This window comes from Phodopus roborovskii, unplaced genomic scaffold, assembly GCF_943737965.1.
Source record: "Phodopus roborovskii unplaced genomic scaffold, PHOROB, whole genome shotgun sequence".
NCBI lineage: Eukaryota > Metazoa > Chordata > Mammalia > Rodentia > Cricetidae > Phodopus > Phodopus roborovskii.
Window position 1 is genome coordinate 28,326,190 of NW_026126409.1, and position 19,379 is coordinate 28,345,568.

Here is a 19,379-nt window from a genome sequence, read left to right on the forward strand (position 1 = left end):
ACAAAATAAGTTAAAAGGAGGAAGCAGGGAGAAGTTTTTGATTATCTACAATGCAAACTCACAACTGTCCCATGCATGTCCATGTCACCCTCCGAACCACGGGAGGCTGACAGAAGCTCAGACTTGTCACTTATAAACAGAAGTGGCACTCAAACCGGGGGGTTTCAGCTTCACTTCTTCCCACACAGCAACTCACTTGCTTTGAGCATAATAAACACAAATATAAACTGTATCCCCAGACTTACTTTTACAATTGTACCTTAAAGTTTAACATAAATTCTAACAATTGAAGAGAAAAGCACTCTTTTGTAGCTATTTCATAAAATAATTTGCAATTCACAAAACACCTATTAGTAAAACCAGCAACCCTTATGGAGGGCATGGGCAGTATAGTATTACTCGGCCCCCCTGAGGTATAAATGCAGCTATTTTTGCACTGAGTAAATAGTGTATAAGTTATGTCAACAACCCGAATGTTTGCATTCACCTGGGAGTGATGTCATCCTGACTGAAAAAAACTTACATATGTATGTATGTATGTATGTATGTATATATGTATATTTGTTTTTATAATGGAGATTAACTGATTTTTAGAGAAAATATGTACTTTAGCCCATAATATAGCCAGAAGTTCCTAAACCAATGCAAATTCCTAAACCAATGCAAATGGTTATTACATCTTAAAAATGTTTAACATTGCATATTGATTTAAAAACACTGAATAGGGAAACCACGTGAGTATTTCGGATTCAGCAGGACACCACGGAAAGCAGTGTAGAGAAGTGGGAAACCAGTCAAGCTTTTCCAAAAGAGAAAATCCTTTTAATCCTCAGCAAGTCCCCGTGGAAACAGTAGGCGTACAATAGTGAGAAGGGAGCACCTCGGACACCCCCAGGAGCTCACTACACAATTCAGCATCACGGTCCCCATCTCCTGTGCATGGACGGCCAACAGACGACAGAAGTCCATGTGACAAGAGTTCGGTAGCTCCTCTCACCACTGCTGCCAGCTGAAGTCATCGTTGCTCCCAAAGACCAGGAAGAAGCCCAGTATGGTTGCGAAGATGACTGTGTTTCCTGTGAGAACGAGTGCGCATGCTCCCCACTCAATCTAAAGCAGGAAGAAAGCAACAGTCAGCAGGTGTGCAAAGCAAAGGCCACTAGGAGCAAACCAACGCTCTGTGCATTGGCCAATCATGATCGTAAGTAATGTGTCTTGTAATGACCTATACAGCACAACACTCTCATACAGTGTTTTTATTTGCCATCGACTGACTGAAACATACAGAGTTAGGGGCTGATAATTATTCCTGGAACAACCCTCCCTTCGATAATGAGCATTAGAGCTTTGTTGGGCGCCACCTGCAGTTCAGAGGGTCCTCCCCAGGGCTCTGTGCGCCTGGGATGCACCCTGCCCCTGAGGTGGATCCCAAGGGCCGCGTGGGATTCTACAGTTTTTGCTTACAAAGGAAGTTACTTTCTTAGTGAGGCTAAACATCTTGTTGTAGCCGAGACGGAACCCTAAGAACCTGTGATGGAAACATTCTGCTTCCTCTGAAAGGGGCGAAAGCTGTAAGCTCCCCGCCCTTTCAGAGCTGGAGGTGTGACTGCTCTTTCTCCTCTTTCACACTTTTCCAGCCACAGAGAACAACCTTCTCATCTATGCTTTAGGCCAGTGGTTCTCAACCTGTGGGTCACAACTCTTTGGAAGTTGTCAAGCAACCCTTTCAAATAGGGTGCGTATCAGATATTTACGATTCATTAACAGTAGAAAAATTACAGTTATGAAGTAGCAATGAAATAATTTTATGGTTGGCGGTCACCACAACATGAGGAAGTGTATTAAAGGGTCACAGCATTAGGAAGGTTGAGAATCACTGCTCAAGGTCTTACAGGGCAAGCCCATGGGTGCTCAGCACTGGTGACTTACTGTGCCCTTTCTGCTGCAGACCCAAGCAAGCTTTGCCCTCCAACAGTTTCACTTTAACGGCAAAGAACAAACAGCTGAGGTTTTAATCTGTCGGCTACATCCTAATGTCTCATGACTCTCTTTTATGTGACAAAACTTCTGAGAAAAAAATTTAACAGTCTGCTAAAAAAAACATTCACAGAATATGGCAACTCACCAGATGTGCTCTGGCAAATACAACAGGGAGACCAAAAGCTGAGACGACAATGCCTGTTGTGAGAAATATGGCGAGTTCCTTACAAGCATTGCTCATGGCGTCCGTGTCATCCACTAATCTTCTTGCTATGCAGTATGGAATGGGTGAAAGGGTATAAAAAAACAGAACAAAGAGGGGCCAGTATTGACTAGAAAAGAAAAAACAGAAGTTAATGCAGTTTTTGACACTTTCCAGCATGCTAAATGCGTGCCTGCTTAAAGACCAAAGGAGAATTACAAGGTTTCAAACATGCTGCAGCTGAGAACAAAGCCACAAGAACATGTGAAAATTTCAGAGTCAATTTATCCCTGTATCCAATAATGACACAATATTTACAAGGTCTACTGACAAAATGATTTATGAAATAATGGCCAAAATTAAAAAAAATACTTTAGCTTAATAAGGTGGCATATTGAAAATAAGAATGTTTACACAAAACTTTAAAAATTAAAGACTCATGCCTTCAACACCCTGCTTTATTATAATGTTAAAATACCCATGCTTCCCTTAATTGAAACCAAAATATAGGACACTAACTGAAAATAGTACCGTAAAACATAGTTTCTAGTTTGTTGTTAAATATGCTGCACTCATTTTGTTTTCTGGCTTTGGCAACTGCAGTGGGGTAAGCTGTGTGAAGGGGACAAGCTCTTTCTACCTCTTTGCCATGTTTTAACAGTATATTTAAGAAAAATTATAAGAAACAAATGGTCTTTAAAATGGAAAAGCTTAAGTACATACATAGTGGAGATTTTCTAGAGCTTTCTATTATATTTTCTTTTATTGAAAAAGATTTATTTTTATGTGAGTGTTTTGCATGAATGTATGTGTACCATGTGCATGCAATACCCAAAGCGTCCAGGAGAGGCTGTTATATCCTTTGGAACTGGAGTTACAGATGCTTGTGAGGCACTATATGGGTGTTGGGAACTGAACCTGGGTCCTCTGGAAGAGTAGCCAGTCCTCTTAAACACTGAGCCATTTCTCCAGCCCCTGTTATGTTTTTCTTAGAATTTCCTAAGCATCTTAAGGGAACAAAGCATTTTTAAGTGAAATATATGTTTAAGAAAAAAAAATTCAAACATAGAAGTACAAAAAAGTTAGAACATGCCCCCCCCCCTTTAACCATTCTAAGGAGCTTCTCATGGACCTTCCACAATCCAAATTTAACCAAGGTAGAACTCTATACAACAGCATTACAGCCCTTCCTTATTCCTTAAGGTTAGTTAATATTGTCATTCAAAAACCCACAATAATTCAATTTGTTTTTTGTTATGTATGTATGCATTAAATAAGGGTACTGGTATGGAGGTCAAGGAACAATCTTGGGCATTGTTCCTCCTCAGGCACTGTCCACTTTTACCTGACACACGTCTCTCATGGGCTGGAGGCTTGCCAAATAGGCTAGGCTGTCTCCACCTCTTAGCACTGGGATTACAAACACAGAATACCATACTCTGCTTTTGCACTTGGGTCTGAGGTTTGGTAAGAAGTCCTCATGCTTACACAACAGGCACCTTACCAACTGAACTGCGTCTCCAGCCTTTATGTGTGTGTGGGTGGGGTGGAGGGTGTGTTCATGTGCCACAGTGAGTGGATGTTAGAGAACAAATCTTGGGTGCCAATTCTTACCTACCACACTGTCTGAGACAGGCTCTGTTTGCAGGCTATCCTGGCCTGCAAAGCATACAGATTCTCCCATCTTCACTTTCCATCTCATCAGAGGAACACTGGGACTATAGGCACATGTTACCACCTAGCTATTACATGGATTCTGGGGTTTAAACTCAGGCCCCCACATTTCTGTTGCAAGTGCTTTGTCTACTACACCATTTCTCTCACCCCATAATTTAGCTTTGGATGGGCATTTGGGATGTCACCAGTTTTCCATTTCTGCTATTACAGACACGGCGACTGTGAAGAGCAATATTCTTACCCAACTACAGGTATCTTTGCAAGCATTTCCAAGTGGACTTGTATGAGGATTTCTAAGAAGGAGAGGGCCAGTTCCATGAACTACAAGATATAGACAAACTAGTTCCAAGAAACGGCAGCTACTCACTTCCTAAACCCCTGCCCAACTCAGTCCCTGCTGGCACCTAGCAGCGCCTGTCTGCCCACTTCCTCTGTCTTCACCGGCAGACTTCATATAGTGTTGAGTGGGACTTAGTATGTTTTCATGTGCTTACTGGCAACACAGTCCTCTCTCCATGTGTGTAGTTTACTTCTACTCATTTGTACCTTTAAAACTATGTTACTTAAATATTAATTTTAAAGGTTTTCTAACCTGAGCATGGTGATGAATACCTAGAATTCTAGAACTTAGGAGGTTGAGGCAGGCAGACTGTGAGTGAGGCCAGTCTGAGCTACAACATCTCATAGCAAGTTCCTTATGTTCTAGGGAAAGAAATTATCTACACTGTGTCTTTAGTTGGTTGTGTTCAGAAGTTGCTATGTTACTTTCTGTAATAAGATGTTTTAGATTTTGTTGGAGTATGATTGATGGACAATAAGGCTGAGTTGCTGTTACCAGGCTATTATAGAAACGGGTCATAGCCAAAAAATCTCTCTGTCTTGGCATTCTAGTACCTTTACAAATGAACTTTAAGTGATGATTTTTCAGAAAAGGATTGTTTGGTAAATAAACATTTTCTAGCATTACTTGTATAGTAGAAAACAAAGATGTCAAAAACTTTAAAAGCAGAATTTTACCTTTAAATACACAAAGAGGGAAAAAAAATTACGTACTTGTATATTGGAAGGGCACATCCAAGCATCAAAAACATCAGGCCAATTGCTCCTCCAAATGACAAGCTAATTAGAGCTGTAAAACAAACAGAAGCCCCAGAGAGTTCAGTTAAGCTACAAGAGTGCTGCCTTTCTTTGTTCACGGCCACACCAGTCTAAGTGCTACATGAATCCCAGAAGTGAAACACACTCCACATCCCCTCTAAATTCGAGCTGTTAAAAGTGAACAATCCCACAGGGGTAGGAGTGGCTCCTGCCTGGTAATCTCAGCACTCAAGGGACCCAGGCAGGAGGATTACTACAAGCTTAAAAAGGTCAGCTTGAGCTACAGAGTAAGACCGAATCTTAAAAACAAAAACAAAATGTGAACTGTTTTCAAACTGCCAATTATAGTTTCAGAATGAGCTTCTATAGCATCCTCAAAACAAAAGTATTAGAGGCTGAACATCCTTCCCAGTGTGTTAGAGGCTGAGCATCCTCCCCGGTGTCAGAGGCTGAGCATCCTCCCCAGTGTTTGAGCCTGAGCATCTTCCCCAATGTTAGAGGCTGAGCATCCCCCTCAGTGTTAGAGGCTGAGCATCCTCCCCAGTGTTAGAGGCTGAGCATCCTTCCTAGCATTAGAGGCTGAGCATCCTTCCCAGTGGTAGAGGCTGAGCATCCTCCCCAGCCCTTTTGGGAGGCTCTGATTCTGGGATGCCAACCAGGCCTGCTGACACAGGTCTTTAATCCTGTCTCTAGAGAGGCAGGGGCAGGTGGAACTCTGGTCAACATAGTGAGTTCCTGGACATCCAGGAATACATAGTGAAAACCTGTCTCAAACAAGCACCTTGCCCCCCAAATACTTCACTGTATACATTCAAATATTTCCAAATCAGAGGAAATCCACAAGCTGAAACACATTTGCTTCCAAAAACTCTCAACAAGGAATCCTTAACCTGTACATCAGTACTAAGACACAGCACACACCCCATCTATCAGTTCTTTGTTCAGGACTATTAAGGCACACAGAGTTAATGTCCTTCTCCAACCACCCCATTCCCAGTACAAACATTCTATTTAATCAACATGCGAGTGAAACCAAGGGTCAATTCCTGAAATTCACACAGAAATGAAAGGGAAAAATCAAGTCTATAAAGTTGTCCTCTGACTTCCACAGGCATCACAAATAAGGAAGGAAGGAGGGAAGGGAGAAGGGGCATAAAAGGCTCACCAAAACAGAAACATAAAGATACACACAAAGGAAAGGAAGGGGGAGGGGGAAAAGGCTCACCAAAACAGAAATACAAAAGCTCGAAACTGAAAGAAAAGCTGTCCAAGGGAATGTGCAACTTACAATGATATGTGTGTGTGTGTGTGTGTTTTCTTTTTCTTTTTAATTATTTTTAGACAGGGTCTCACTGTGTAGCTCTGGTAGACTTTGCTATGGAGGCCAGGCTGGCCTCAAACTTACAGATATCCATCTGCCTCTGCCTTTCAAGTGTTGGGATTAAAGGTGTGCACCACCATACCCTGTCTTGTTATTTTTTTTTTTAAGGAAATGCCAGAGATTTACTGTATAGACTTCATAGTAACAACCTGCCTATAGTTAACTATTGTTAATCTTTTTTGAAAAATACATTTAAAAAATAGCATATAAATTTTTATTTTATGTGCATTTTAAGTGTTTTGCTTGCATGTATGTCTGTAAGGGTGTTGGATTCCCAGGAACTGGAGTTACAGACAGTTGTGAGTGGCCAACGGGTGCTGGGAATTGAAATCAGTGCTCCTAACTGCTGAGCTGTCTCTCCAGCCTGAATTTTGTTAGCATTTAAACAGGTTACAGAAGCAGTTATTTTGGGTCTGTGTTTCCAAATCCTAGGAAATCTTAGGTTAACAGTACAGCCTGACGTGGACATGGACCCATCATGTAAGTTCCTATGCCTGGCTGGTGTACATTAAAGTGAGAAACAACTTTTTTTTTTTTGGGGGGGGGTTCTCTGTATTGTTTTGAAGCCTGAGAAACAACTTTATTATATATAGTCAACAACCTAGATTTAAACCAAAAGTGATCTATTTTATTTCTACATAGCCTGCATTTCTGCATCCCTGATGGCTAAGAAAATGACTTGGTAAGATTTATTAATTTCCTTTTTAGGCTTACTATTTAGTGTGTGTCCTTGTGGAGGTCAGAGGGTGACTTGAAGGAGCTGCTCTCTCCTTCCACCATTCTGGGGCTCGGGTCATCAGGTTTAGGGATAAGCACTCTTTCTTACATGTTAAGCCATTTCATAGGCCCAGACTGTAACTTTTTAAAAATTGGTATTGTCTAACCTTAACAGAAAGTTAAAATCCAAAAGGGAAGTGAAAACCTACAATCTACCAAGTAGAAAATTACAGCATACAAAAAAAAAATTAGTGGCAAGGGTCAGACACCCTCTAATACTGACAAGATGGCTGTTTCCACTGTCTTGGCCAACTGGGCATCAGCTGGAATGCTAAATACAAAGTGGGTCAGGTCACCATGAACACGGTGTATTTAGTTATTAACGTCACTATACTTTATATTTCTAGGGACAGTGGGAATAAGTCGCGGAAATGTTTGTGTTGTGTTTTAAACAGCAAACAGAGCATTCCAGGTTTACAGGGAATACAGTAACTACAGGAGAACACTGTTTCCTTTTTGCCCTGGTTTCTTGAACCACTCCTTCCTATTCTGGAAACCAGTGGTTAATTCATCTACAAGGGCCTCTGTGCATGTTTAGCATCCCATCTCAGAGTTTTCACTCAGTCAGGAAAGTGACTGATGTCAAACACACAGCAAGGGCCTCGCTTCAGCCCCTAGAGCCCGTGTTCCCACCCCACTGCCTCTCTTCTAGTTTACTACTGCTCTCCCTTCAGATCTCATCTCAAGCATTTCTTCCTCAGAGCAAGCCAATTCTGCTACTGGGTTTATTACTTATTGATTTATGGAGGGGACTAGCTCAGTGGTAAAGTGCTTGCCGGTGTGTACACAAGGTTCTGGATTCAACCTCCAAGGACTGCTGACTAACCCTGAATAAATAACACTTATTTACTCATAACAAATACGTTGAGCCCTCAATTTGTGCCACATTGTCCCTGCCACTGATGAGGGGGACAACAAACAAACACAGCCTTTACTTTCGTGGTGTATACATTCTAATGGGGACTTAGGAAGGCTTTTTACAATCACTACATTTTATTTATTATGTTATCCGTGTGTACATGCTGATGAGGCATCTGGCTAGCCCATAAAATAATAAACAATGACTGAGTGTGGTGGTACACTCTGGTAATCCCAGTACTTGGGAGACAGACACAGGGAGGAGTTTACAGCCAGCTTTGATTATATGCTGAATTAGAGTTTGGGGCCAGCCGGGGCTACTTGAAACCCTACCTCAAAACTCAATAAATCAACAAGCAAGCAAACAACGAGTCTGTATCAATTTTATGGCCCTTTAGTCTACTCACCTACACATTTTCACTTTCTTAATGGTTTTGTTCCCCGAACAGGATTATATCTCCATGGGCATTGTATATGGTCTCTTGCAAAAATGGGAACCCTCTAAGGATGAATTTCCTCTTTATTTATCTCTGTATCCTCAGGATTTTGTGTAGTAGCTAGCTTACAGTGGGTGCTTGATAAACACTTAACAAAGGGATTAATGAGAAAATGAGATGATATATTCTGTTTATTCAGTAAACATGAGTTCTGGAAGAAGCTGCAGATTTAAAAACACAGAAGGCCAGTGATGAATGCAAGCAGGTAGGGTAAAGGAGGGAAGGCAGGTGTCCTGGCAAGGCATCGCTGAGGAGGCAGCGACTGGGCAGAGTTAAGGAGTAACAGGCATATGTGTGTGCTGAGGGCCTTCAACTGCATGTGAGCCCTTGCCTAGTCACCACAGCTGCAATCAGAATGGATTCCTATTCATCTTCCCTTCCCAATTGTTCCTCTTCTGTTTCTGACACTTAGGCGCCAACTTTAACACTCAATAACCACTGTAGAATGAATGTAGCCCCATGGAACACAAAACAGGGGAGGGAGGAGCCCAACAGCACTGTGTTGTGGCCTCTACTTACCACTAACTGATTACCTCAATAATTTATCTAACTCAATTCTTCTTTCTATAGGCGAGAAGGGCTGTATGGAAAAGGCAAGCAAGTCCCTAAGCACTGAAGATACTATTACAAAAGACATTCTGGAGAAAAACACCTCTACTCTCTGAAATGCAACCAAAAAAACAGCTAAGTTCACCACTGTACATCTGTACAGAAGACATTAAATTTAGCCAGAAGTCATCTAGGATAACCTGTTCTACTGGAGGAAACAAACATCAGAGTTCAAGTGGATCGATGAACTACATAACAAGCTTCAGGCTAGCTTGGGCTAAATGAGACACCATCTAACCACTTAGTCCACAAACCACCACCACTAGTAACGTGTGGGAAATAAGATTCAGGGGCACAATATTGGCTGATGGATGTTTATTAGGGGAGAAATCACTTACACCAGAAATAGATGACAGCCTCAGGTTCCCGTTCCAAGGATGCCTCCAGATGCTCTCTGTCTCCGACCAGGAAGTAAGAGAGCAAGCTGGGGTCTGGGACCCCAGACCTACTCCCCCCGCAGGTCATGCCTGCACCTGTCCCCATGCCCCAATGGGCATGATCAGTGCAACAGGTGCAGGCAGGATGGATATCTCACTACACAGCATCACCACTAAAACCCCCCAATAAAACAAAAACAAAATCTAAAGCTAGGTATGGTGACCCATATTTAGCACTCAGGGTGAGGCAGGAGGAGCAGGTGTTCAGGGGAGCTTGTACTACATGGCTAGTCCTGGGCCAGTGTGGCCTACATATCAAGATGCTGTAAGGAAAGGAAAAAAAAAAAAAAAAAAAAAAAAGGTATCATTCATGCTTAGTTCTAATTCTTAACAGTTCATGTGCTAGAACCAAAGTTAGAGCCCAGAAATATTTTCTTCCCCCACAGAAATCAGTTACTTGTGTCATGTGATGTGAAACTTTGTAAGTCTGATATTTTGTTTCCCACACTGAAATAAATTAGAAGTAGATGAAAGACTCCCCTGCAGTCAACAATTGTCCCTCTACAGCAGACTGGGGAAACATGGTAAGTCAGGCAGGACAAAAAAAGTCTTTCTTTAAAAAGTGTGTTTGCCCTCTTCTGAGCTGAGAGAGAGAGAGAGAGAGAGAGAGAGAGAGAGAGAGAGAGAGAGAGAGGGAGGGAGGGAGGGAGGGAGGGAGAGAGAGAGAGAGAGAGAGAGAGAGAGAGAGAGAGAGAGTGTGTGTGTGTGAGAGAGAGAGCATGCTTGCACCAAATTCAGGAAGAGACTAGATGAGAGTGTTGGACCTCCTGCAGCTGAAGTTACAGTTACCAGCAGCCATTGGGAAACTAAACTGGATTTTCTCTCTGCAAGTGTAGCAAGTGCTCTCAACTGCTGAGCTACAGAGATCCACCTGCCTCTATCTTCCCAGTGCTGGGATTAAAGGCATGCGCCACCACTGTTGAATATTCTTTTTAAAATTTGTTTTCATTCTTTGGTGTTCACCTGCACATATGTCTGTGTGAGGGTGGGTGTCAGAAGCCCTGGAACTGAGTTACAGACAGGTGTGAGCTGCCATGTGGGTGCTGGGAACTGAATCCAGGTCCCCTGGAGGAGCAGCCAGTGCTCTTAACTGCTGAGCCACCTCTCCAGCCCTCTGAATACATTCTTAAGTGCTCGTGTGAAGAGCTGAGCTAATGTGGGGAGGAAACAGAGGAGCTGCCTTTGCCTTTTCCTGGACAGCTGGGCTGGGACCTTGGGGTGGGGATTCTCCAGTGTGTTCAGAGGCTGGACCTATACCCATGTGTGTCTTCCAAACCCAGAAGGAGAGGTGCTTACCACCAAGGGATGCCAAATGTGCAATTTTTACCCCTTAAAAAATAAAAACAGGACTGAGCATGGTGGTAGACACCTTTAATCCCAAAACTCTGGAGGCACAGGCAGGTAGATCCCTGAGTCTGAGTCTAGCCTGTCTACAGAGAGCTCCAGAACAGAGAGGGCTACACAGAGAAACCGTATCTTAAAAAACAGACATCACACACACTCACACACACCCCTAAAATAAGGCTTAATGAAATCAAAAGAGTCAATGAGAAGCTAAGTGTGGTGGCACATGCCTGTGACCCTGCTAAGAAGGCTGAGTTGTTGACTGTGGGTTCCAGGTCAGCCTGGACTACATAATGTCTCAAAAAAGCAAATACACAAAAGTTAACCTTAAAGATTAAAAAAAAAAAAAAAATCAAGGAACCAAAGATAAGATTCTGCAGCACTGAAACACAGTTAAAACACAAGTTTCTACTACAGATACTGTTAAAAAAAAATTGAAAATATTTTAAATTAAATCTAAATAATTTAAAAATATTTTAGTATGGCTGTGTGTGTGTGTTTGTATGTGTGTCAGTGAGGTACCTATTTAGCTGGAGTTACAGGCTTTTGTGAGCTTCTGGGTGTGGGGGGAGCTAGGATCGGAACTTGGCTCTTCTGTTAGAGAAGTAAGCACTCTTAACTGCTGAGCCATCTCTCCAGCCCATAAAATTACCGATGCATTTATTTATACAAGATCCAATTCCTTTTGAACACTCACATATGAAAAAGCAAGCCCCATGGAACAATCTGGGGAATTGAGATACCCTAGGGTCATATTTCTATGCATTCAATATTCAATATTTTGAAGGTGCTCAAAAGCAACTGCACATGACACCTCATCTCTTAAGCCATTACAGACAAAAGTTTATAAGAGTAAATAAACTGCTCAAAAGTGCTCCCCAAACTGTCATGTTTCTTCAGTCTTATGACACTGGCAACTAGGTGGCTTATTTTATATAAATGGCATCTTAAGTGACACACCAGTATGGTAAGAATTCATACAGTAACTGAGTGATGCAACATTTGAAAGATGAAACAGCAGTGTGGTTTCTACTCCCAAAGCCTCCAGGCCAGGGATGGAACAGCCCAATTACCTAGCGAAAATTCTCTAAAGACAAGATGATGATTGCTCTGTGACTACAAAGACAGGTGACAGGGTCAAGTTCCTTTTCCAGTCTGGCAGTTAGCAGAAAATACAATTTATCTCAATGTAACAGGCAACTTGCTTAAGAAATATGTAATGGTCTACTACAGCTACAATCCTTGATATAAAGGCAATATAAAAGCCAACAGGAAGAAATATTTCAACGAACAATCATAACATTAAAACCCACTGAAATCTTTAAAAAGTAAGTAAAATTACGTTGGAGTAGTTGTCACTAGATTAACACTGCCCACATTTAGAGAATCACAAAGCCATTTTCTTGTTAGGACTCTCCCATTAATGACACTAAAGAAATGGGGAAGGGACACAGGCAACATCCTAAAAACTGCAGCATTTTACAGTAACTTCCGTCCACATTAGGATTTGAAAGGGTCTATTACAGTTGAAAAAGAGATCTGAAAGTATCCTAGCTGCTCAGATGACAAAGTTCTATAAGGGAAATGAAACATTTCCAGGCACCGAGAATAAACAAGACACCAGGAAAAAAAAAAAAAAAAAAAAAAAAAAAAAAAAGTGACCCTGAGAAAAAGCTCAACCAAGTTGCCCTTTCCAGATGGTGGGAGGCACCACTATCCAACTGTTTACTTCCTGCTTGGCTGTCTCTTCCACAAAGCAGGTCAAGAAATCAAAGTGATCCGCTGATAAGTAAACCGAAAACTTTCCTTCTAACCCCAAGGGCAAGACTACCAAGCAACATTCTGTCTCTCCAAAGAATGCAACAAACAAGTAATCTTCTATCAAGGTGTTAGTTACCTTATCTTAAAAAAAAAAAAAATCACAACTTCAAAAAGTGTCAACGTGCAACTGTGGGTGGAAAGGAAGCCAGGAGCACTTCGGGTTAGCATCCGGGCTCTGCTACACTGTACAAACACCGAATATCGAAATGCATCCGATTTAGAGGCAAGCAAAAGATGGTGCACCGGGATCTCGAGAGTGGATGCAGAGCCCAGGCTTCAGAGAGGACCGCGCTCGTGCCTCGGATGAGAAACTACACTGACTGCGGTGCGGGGCCGGGCATCCCTTGCGGTGGCAGCCCTCAATGTCTCTGGGTGCAAACTCGCTTACGACGCTTGGGTGGCCGGGCTGCCCGGCTCTGGTCCAGGGGCGGAGTGCGACGGCTGGAGGAGCCGAGGCTGGGTCGTCCCCACGCCGTCCCTCCTTGCCCCCGCGGCCCCCGGCCCCGCGGCGCGCCCCAGGCCCACCTTTGATGCCCGCCATGGCGGTGACGTCGCTCCTGCCTCCACGACCCGGGCGGTGGCCGGGAGACCCGAGACGCGCGACGGCGGCCAGACAACACCCGGAAGTGCACGACGCAGCACTTCCGCCGGCAGCTCGCGCTCGCGCGGGGGCGTGGGGGGCGCGCGGGGCCGGTTCGGGGCCCGCCTTCCACCGGCGCTGCGGGGCCCGCCTGTGTCTCCCATCCGGCCCGGGAGGCAGCGCCCGCCCTAAGTCCCCGCGGTCGCGGGGAGGGCGCGCGGGGAGCTCGTGAAGACACGGGCGATGTCTCTGTGGGATCACTTCAGGTTCAGCACACCAGCCAGTCTGTGACTCGGGAAATGGGTGAAATGGGTGGTTTCTGCATCTCTCCTTGGGTTACTACACAGAGCGGGCCGAGTCATGGATGAGGATACTAAAGATACGTTATCCTCTTGCGAGTTTGCAAGGATTGCTCTCTTCTCGATGGTGGCGGGAGCGCCCCGCAGAGAGCCTATATATATTTGTAACCTTCCCACATATATGTTGGGGAACCAGGGTAGGCTTTGGGATGAGCAAAACCATAGTTTCTGCTGTTTGCAGACTAAAAAAGGGAGAATACTCAAAAAAAAAAAAAAAAAAAAAAGAGTGAAAGTGCAACGAAGATAATCACTAGTAAAACGGATCTCCACTCCAAGATATACCACTGTGGCACAAAGGTTACTTTAGCTGAAATCAATAGAAAAAAGGCACAGGGAGGAAATGTCTGCTCACGTTTCTGTACAAAATCAGAGCGTAAGATTCTCCTTGTAAAGATAACAGGAACTTCCCCATGTGACATAAAAGATATTTGCAACACAAATTTTCCCATTTGTAAATATTTTCATTTCTGAGGAAGAGACAGCTGTTTCTATAAGCAGCACCGATTGGAGTATGCTGAAATGTTACAAAAATAGCCTTTATTAGTTTCTGTCTGTCAGCCCATATTTCTTCCATCTAGTCACTTCCTCGCTATGTATTGCCCTTCGTTAAAATGCCCTTTGGCTCCCAGACCTAGAGATTGGGTTTTCCCATCTTTGAAGCCTTGGTAGGCAGGCCACTTTCCCCTTTAAATCTGCCTTAGGGCTGCTTATTATGCCAGTCTCAGCCATTGAAACTAATTAAGAAGACACAGGAAACCTTTATCCTAGGAATATCTTGGAAACAGGAAATCGTAGTCCTTTGGTTTGGTTTGACAGCGTTCTCTTAATGGACACAAGAGGTTAGTTTGTTTATGCAAGTCTTGGGGGTGTGGATTGGGGGGTGCACTTTGCCTACAAATGGGGTAGGGAGCTTGGAAAGTTGGAGAGAGGAGAAGCCAATGGGTTGGTCAGGATTGTGTAGTCCTTATTTAGGAACTTCTGGAATTTGTACCTACTCAGACTGAAATTTACTGGGGAGAATTGAAACTGGGAGGCAGGAGGCAGGGCATATTAAAGTAATATCAAGAAAACCAGGTCCAGGAATTTATGGGACATAAAAGATTTCCGAAAGAGTATAACTCTTGTCTGACCCCCCATAAAGTGTTGGATGCTTAACACTTCGATGCCTGGTTTTAGACCAACTATTGCAGGATACCTGGTGCGTATGTCAAGGACTGTTCCCCACTGATGACCCAGCCTATTCCACTGGCTGCCTGTCTAGTCACTGGTTGGGATCTGGACATGACCCTCCATTTCCTGTCCTGGATCCAGTGGGCTTACTCACACCTGGGCTGATTTTCTGCAGCTTCATCCTCAAACCTGACTCCCACCAGCACTGGCCTGGTGCCATGTCTTAGCAAGACAAACTTGGTCCATGAGTTCTGCTTCAGTTTCTGTAACATGCATCCATGCTGTAACCCATATGCATTTCTAGAGACACCTAAGTGTATGGCTGCATGCTGCAGTATATTTGAGTTAGTGTTAGTAATTAAGACTGGAGTAAAGAACTTGAATTTACCTAGCCCAAGATACTAAGGTAGGCAGATTTTATGGCAAATTACTGCCACTGAAATCGCTAAACTTGGGTTGGAGAGGCAGCTGAGTGGTTAAGAGCATTGGCTCCTTTTCCTGAGGATGCAGGTTCTATTCTCAAAACCTACATGGTGACTCACAACTGTCTGTAACTCCAGTTCTAGGGGACCTGACACCCTCACACAGACACACATGCAGGCAAAACACTAATACATCTAAACACTAAATTAATCATTAAAAAAAGAAATCACTAAACTTTGTGAATTCAATAAACTCTGACATGTCCACAATTTGGAAAGGCACAAACATATTCATCTATAATTTTGGCATTGTGCCCTCCAGACATAAAATTGTGAGAAATCAATGATTCCATTTCAAATGTCACCACTACACCTGCTCTCCTTTTGTTCTGTAGCGTTCCATCTTCAGAAGTAGGACTGGTTGTATGCATATTGCTGGTCAGTGGTGATGACTGTGGCTGGAAAGTAATAGGTTCACCTTGAAGGCTTCTAGCTTGGCCCTGAGGAAATGCATTTTAAAAGTACATAGTGAGGTAGCTTCCAGAAGCTCCTGCACTTAAATTGTATTCCCTAATTTATTTGGAATACAAATGTACTGAGCATCAGATGTCTTTAATGACATCAAAGTGAAAGTCAGATTGCTTATCTGGTCAGGGACCAGATACTTTTGTATCTGTATACTTTTGCTCCTATAGTCACCGAATTAAAGGGCGTTTCCCTCCTTTAACTTTCCCAGGGAATTCAGTCTTTGTAGCCGAAATGCAAACAAAACAAAACACACTGCAATAACCACTTAAAGGTCTATTTGGGTCTCCTGATAATGTCTAAGGAACAAAAACCAACGGACAAAAAAAAAAAAAAAAAAAAAAAAAAAAAAAAAAAAAACCAAAACCCACAACAAAAACCAAGTCACCATTCATGGATCTAATAACTCATTTGGTTTCCTGATACTGCCTAGGGACCAGAAACTTGAGACCTTAAAAACAGTGTTTTCAAATGTTGTATTCAAAGATCACCTACAACAGAATTCTTCAGGATGCTTTTTAAACTCGAGGGTTCTACTTTTCATACTCCGAATTAGAAACTTTTGTGGACAAAGCTCAGGAACCTAAAATGTTAAGATACATCTTGAACAATTGCCATGCAAATTATGGCTTGAAAATTATTGTTCTCAAAGGGGCAGTTTTCCAAGCAAATCCTTTATGTTTGCTAATGTTACACGTTTACGTGTTATTTAAAAGTATCACATAGTAATGAATCATTACCTTTCATGACTTCCTAACCTCTGCAATTAATCCTCATAGATGGGCAACTGCTGTGCATCTAATACTTTAGGGTATGTTTGACTGGGGTTGGACAAGGTGACTCAGTGGTTACATGCCCTTGCTGCTCTTGCAAAGGATCTAGTCCAGTCCCTGACATTCACACAGTGACTTACAACCATTTGTAACTCTATTTGCAGGAGATCCAATGCCATCTTCTGGCCTCTGAGGACACCAGGCACACATGTGGTGCATGAACATACATACAAGCATTCACATGTATTCATAAACAATTCTTTAAAAAGAGATATATCTATTACCATTTTCATCACTATTAGCTGGGCATTCTAATTCTTACAGACCAACTCAGACAAAGCACAGAGAAAATTTTAGTCCTTGTTTAAACAACTTTTATTATAGAAAAATTTAAATACTGTATATGAACAGTACTAACAATAATAAAGTGAACTCCTATATACCTCAAGGTACTTTTGGTCAGTGGATTAATGTTGGTTTATTTATTCTTCCTACCCCTGTCTCCTCCTCCATATGGTTTTTCTTTGTTTTATTATGACAGATGTTCCAGATATACTTCATTGAGTGTATGTGTATCAGAGAAACAGTTGATTTACAGCTGGTGAGCGAGAATCATCTGTCACTGCATGGGATTTGAGACTGGCACCTGATGTATGGGGTAGCTGTATATAGGTAGCCCTGAACTGATGAGATCTGATCCCACCCTGCAGCAGACATATCAGAATTGTAATAACATTTAGACAGCAGAGTGGTGCCCAATTGAGAACTGTTTGCTGCACAGACAAATTCTTCCAGAACATATTGGGCCATAGAAATGTTCTCCACTGTGCCAATAGAGAGGAGGAAAGCACACGCCCCTCTTCCAAGTAGCCTCATGTTTTAGATCTTAGTTCCACTTGGCTTCTGAGAGGATCTTATCTAAAAATTTTGTTTATTATGGCAACACCCATCACATCAGCTGCTTTCTTCTTCAGAGCACCCATTCATTATTTGGCTCATTTCCCACTTGAATATAAATTAGGGCACCTTTTCATGTTTTAAAAATCACAGTTTAGATCTAGAATAGGGGCTCAAATAGCAGAAAATTTCATGTAAAGGTAATTAGATGATTCTATACCACAAACCTCAAAGCTGCTTTTGTTCTTGCTTTAATTTCCCAGCAAGAGTGGCCATTAGTGACCATTTTCTCTTATAGTTACCATATTGCTCCCCCCCCCGTGTGTGTGTGTGTGTGTGTGTGTGTGTGTGTGTGTGTGTGTGTGTGTGTAATGGGTAGGGAGAGGCATAGCTTGTAGAGGTCAGAAGATAACTTTGTAAGTTCTCTTCTTTCACTTTTACATGCTGTCCTAGTTTTTTTTTTTTTTTTAATTTTTATGGCCATGATTATAATATTCTGACCAAAAGCAACTTGAGGAAGAAAGAGTTTATTTCATCTTATAGCTAATAATTCCTCACTGAGGAAAGTCAGTAGGAACTCAAGGCAGAAATCTGAAGGCAGGAACCGAAGCAGAGACCATGGAGGAGCACTGATTGCTGGCTTGCTCTCCATGGCTTGCTTGCTCAATCCACTTTCCTGTACAGCCTAGAACCTCCCTATCCAGTTGAGTCACCACCCTCAGTGAACTGGGCCCTCCCACATCAATTATTAATTGAGGAAATGTTCCCATAGATTTGCCTCTAGGCCAATCTGATGAGGTTCCCTCTTCCAGATGACTCTAGCTTGTGTCAAGTTGACAAAAACAAAACAAGACAAAAAAAAAAAAAAAAAAAAAAACCCAAACCAACAGGCCATATGGGTCTTAAGACTTCGAGGCTATGGCCTTTGTCTGTTAAGCCACTTCCATGCTCCCTTCCTTTCTTTCTTTATCAGATTATTTCTAGGGTCTTCTGCTCAAGATAGAAAGAGCAGTATTCCCATAACTTGGGCCTTCCTACATTTTTACCTTGTCTAAATTTTATCACTTCTCTGCCTACCAAGAGACCCCCAAAGCTTCAAGGAGCCAGCGACACTCAAATGCAAGCACAAAAACAGCTAGCCGGGAGAATGGAAGCCCCAAACTACAAATGCAAGGCATTTTTAAAGAGCAAAGAACAGGAAGGGGGTCGTGAGACCCCTGATCTTACATCATAAGGTTTCTATGGTTACAGAGATTTCTTAGTGCACATGGTTACAGAGTTTCCATACAAGGTAATTGAGAGACAAAGGGTATTTAGCAAAGGCGCCTTAACTGTCCTCTGCTCAGGCAGGGTTGGTTAACACATCCTGGGGTCTGGAAGAAGTCATCTAGTTCCCTGTTTCTTTAAGGACATCCTGGAATCTGAGGGATTTATGACCAGCAGGCCAGAGAGGCTACCTGGTTCCCAGTTTTCTTAAGAAACAATGGGGTGGGGAGTGATATTTACACAGTTGGTGATGAGCTCAGGCTCCCCTCTTCTTGTGGGAACTGCTCGTGACTTCCTGTCATAGCCTAGAGTCAGGGTTCCCTTACTTAGTTGGGGTCTTTTGTTTTTCTCATTACAATGACTACCCATCTCTTTCTATGGCATTCAATACCATCTTCATATTAATAATATAACAGCCAGATTTACAGTGGCTTTGGACTTTGGGTGTGGCTATTGTCTACTTGGCTTTCCTGCTTAGATACTTAACACTCAGCTCAAATTCAATCAACTGAGGACCGGATTCTCGATTATCTTTTTGGTATTTTAAGGTTGCTGGGTTCCATTCAAAGCTTCCCATGTTGTTCTAATACCCAGAAATTTACTTTGCCTCACTGGCCTTGCTTGCCTATCTCATGCCTCCTATTTACAATCTACAAATTCTCTGAGGTATCTATACTACAGCACCCGCCTGTTCGGCACTGATAAG

The 19,379-nt window shown here is 42.6% G+C and overlaps 2 protein-coding genes across 2 annotated transcripts in view; one reads left to right on the forward strand and one right to left on the reverse strand.

The window, feature by feature from the left end:
• Saraf (store-operated calcium entry associated regulatory factor) overlaps nucleotides 1–19,379 on the forward strand; it is a 735,200-nt gene that overhangs the window by 700,292 nt on the left and 15,529 nt on the right. The gene's annotated exons all lie outside the window — the stretch shown is intronic.
• Leprotl1 (leptin receptor overlapping transcript like 1) lies at nucleotides 797–13,365 on the reverse strand. Its single transcript, XM_051182263.1, has 4 exons — nucleotides 13,207–13,365; nucleotides 4,913–4,988; nucleotides 2,126–2,312; nucleotides 797–1,110 (listed from the first exon to the last, which is right to left on the reverse strand). Exons 1-4 carry the CDS (start codon nucleotides 13,220–13,222, stop codon nucleotides 994–996), a joined length of 396 nt encoding a protein of 131 aa, XP_051038220.1. The 5' UTR covers nucleotides 13,223–13,365; the 3' UTR covers nucleotides 797–993.

What these genes read in the sequence shown, in the direction of transcription:
- Leprotl1 (XM_051182263.1), bottom strand. An exon ending in TGTGCCCTTCCAATATACAA is followed by an intron (nt 2,313 to 4,912) that starts GTACGTAATTTT and finishes TTTCTTTTCTAG; the next exon opens with TCAATACTGGCCCCTCTTTG. An exon ending in TATTTGCCAGAGCACATCTG is followed by an intron (nt 1,111 to 2,125) that starts GTGAGTTGCCAT and finishes TTCCTGCTTTAG; the next exon opens with ATTGAGTGGGGAGCATGCGC.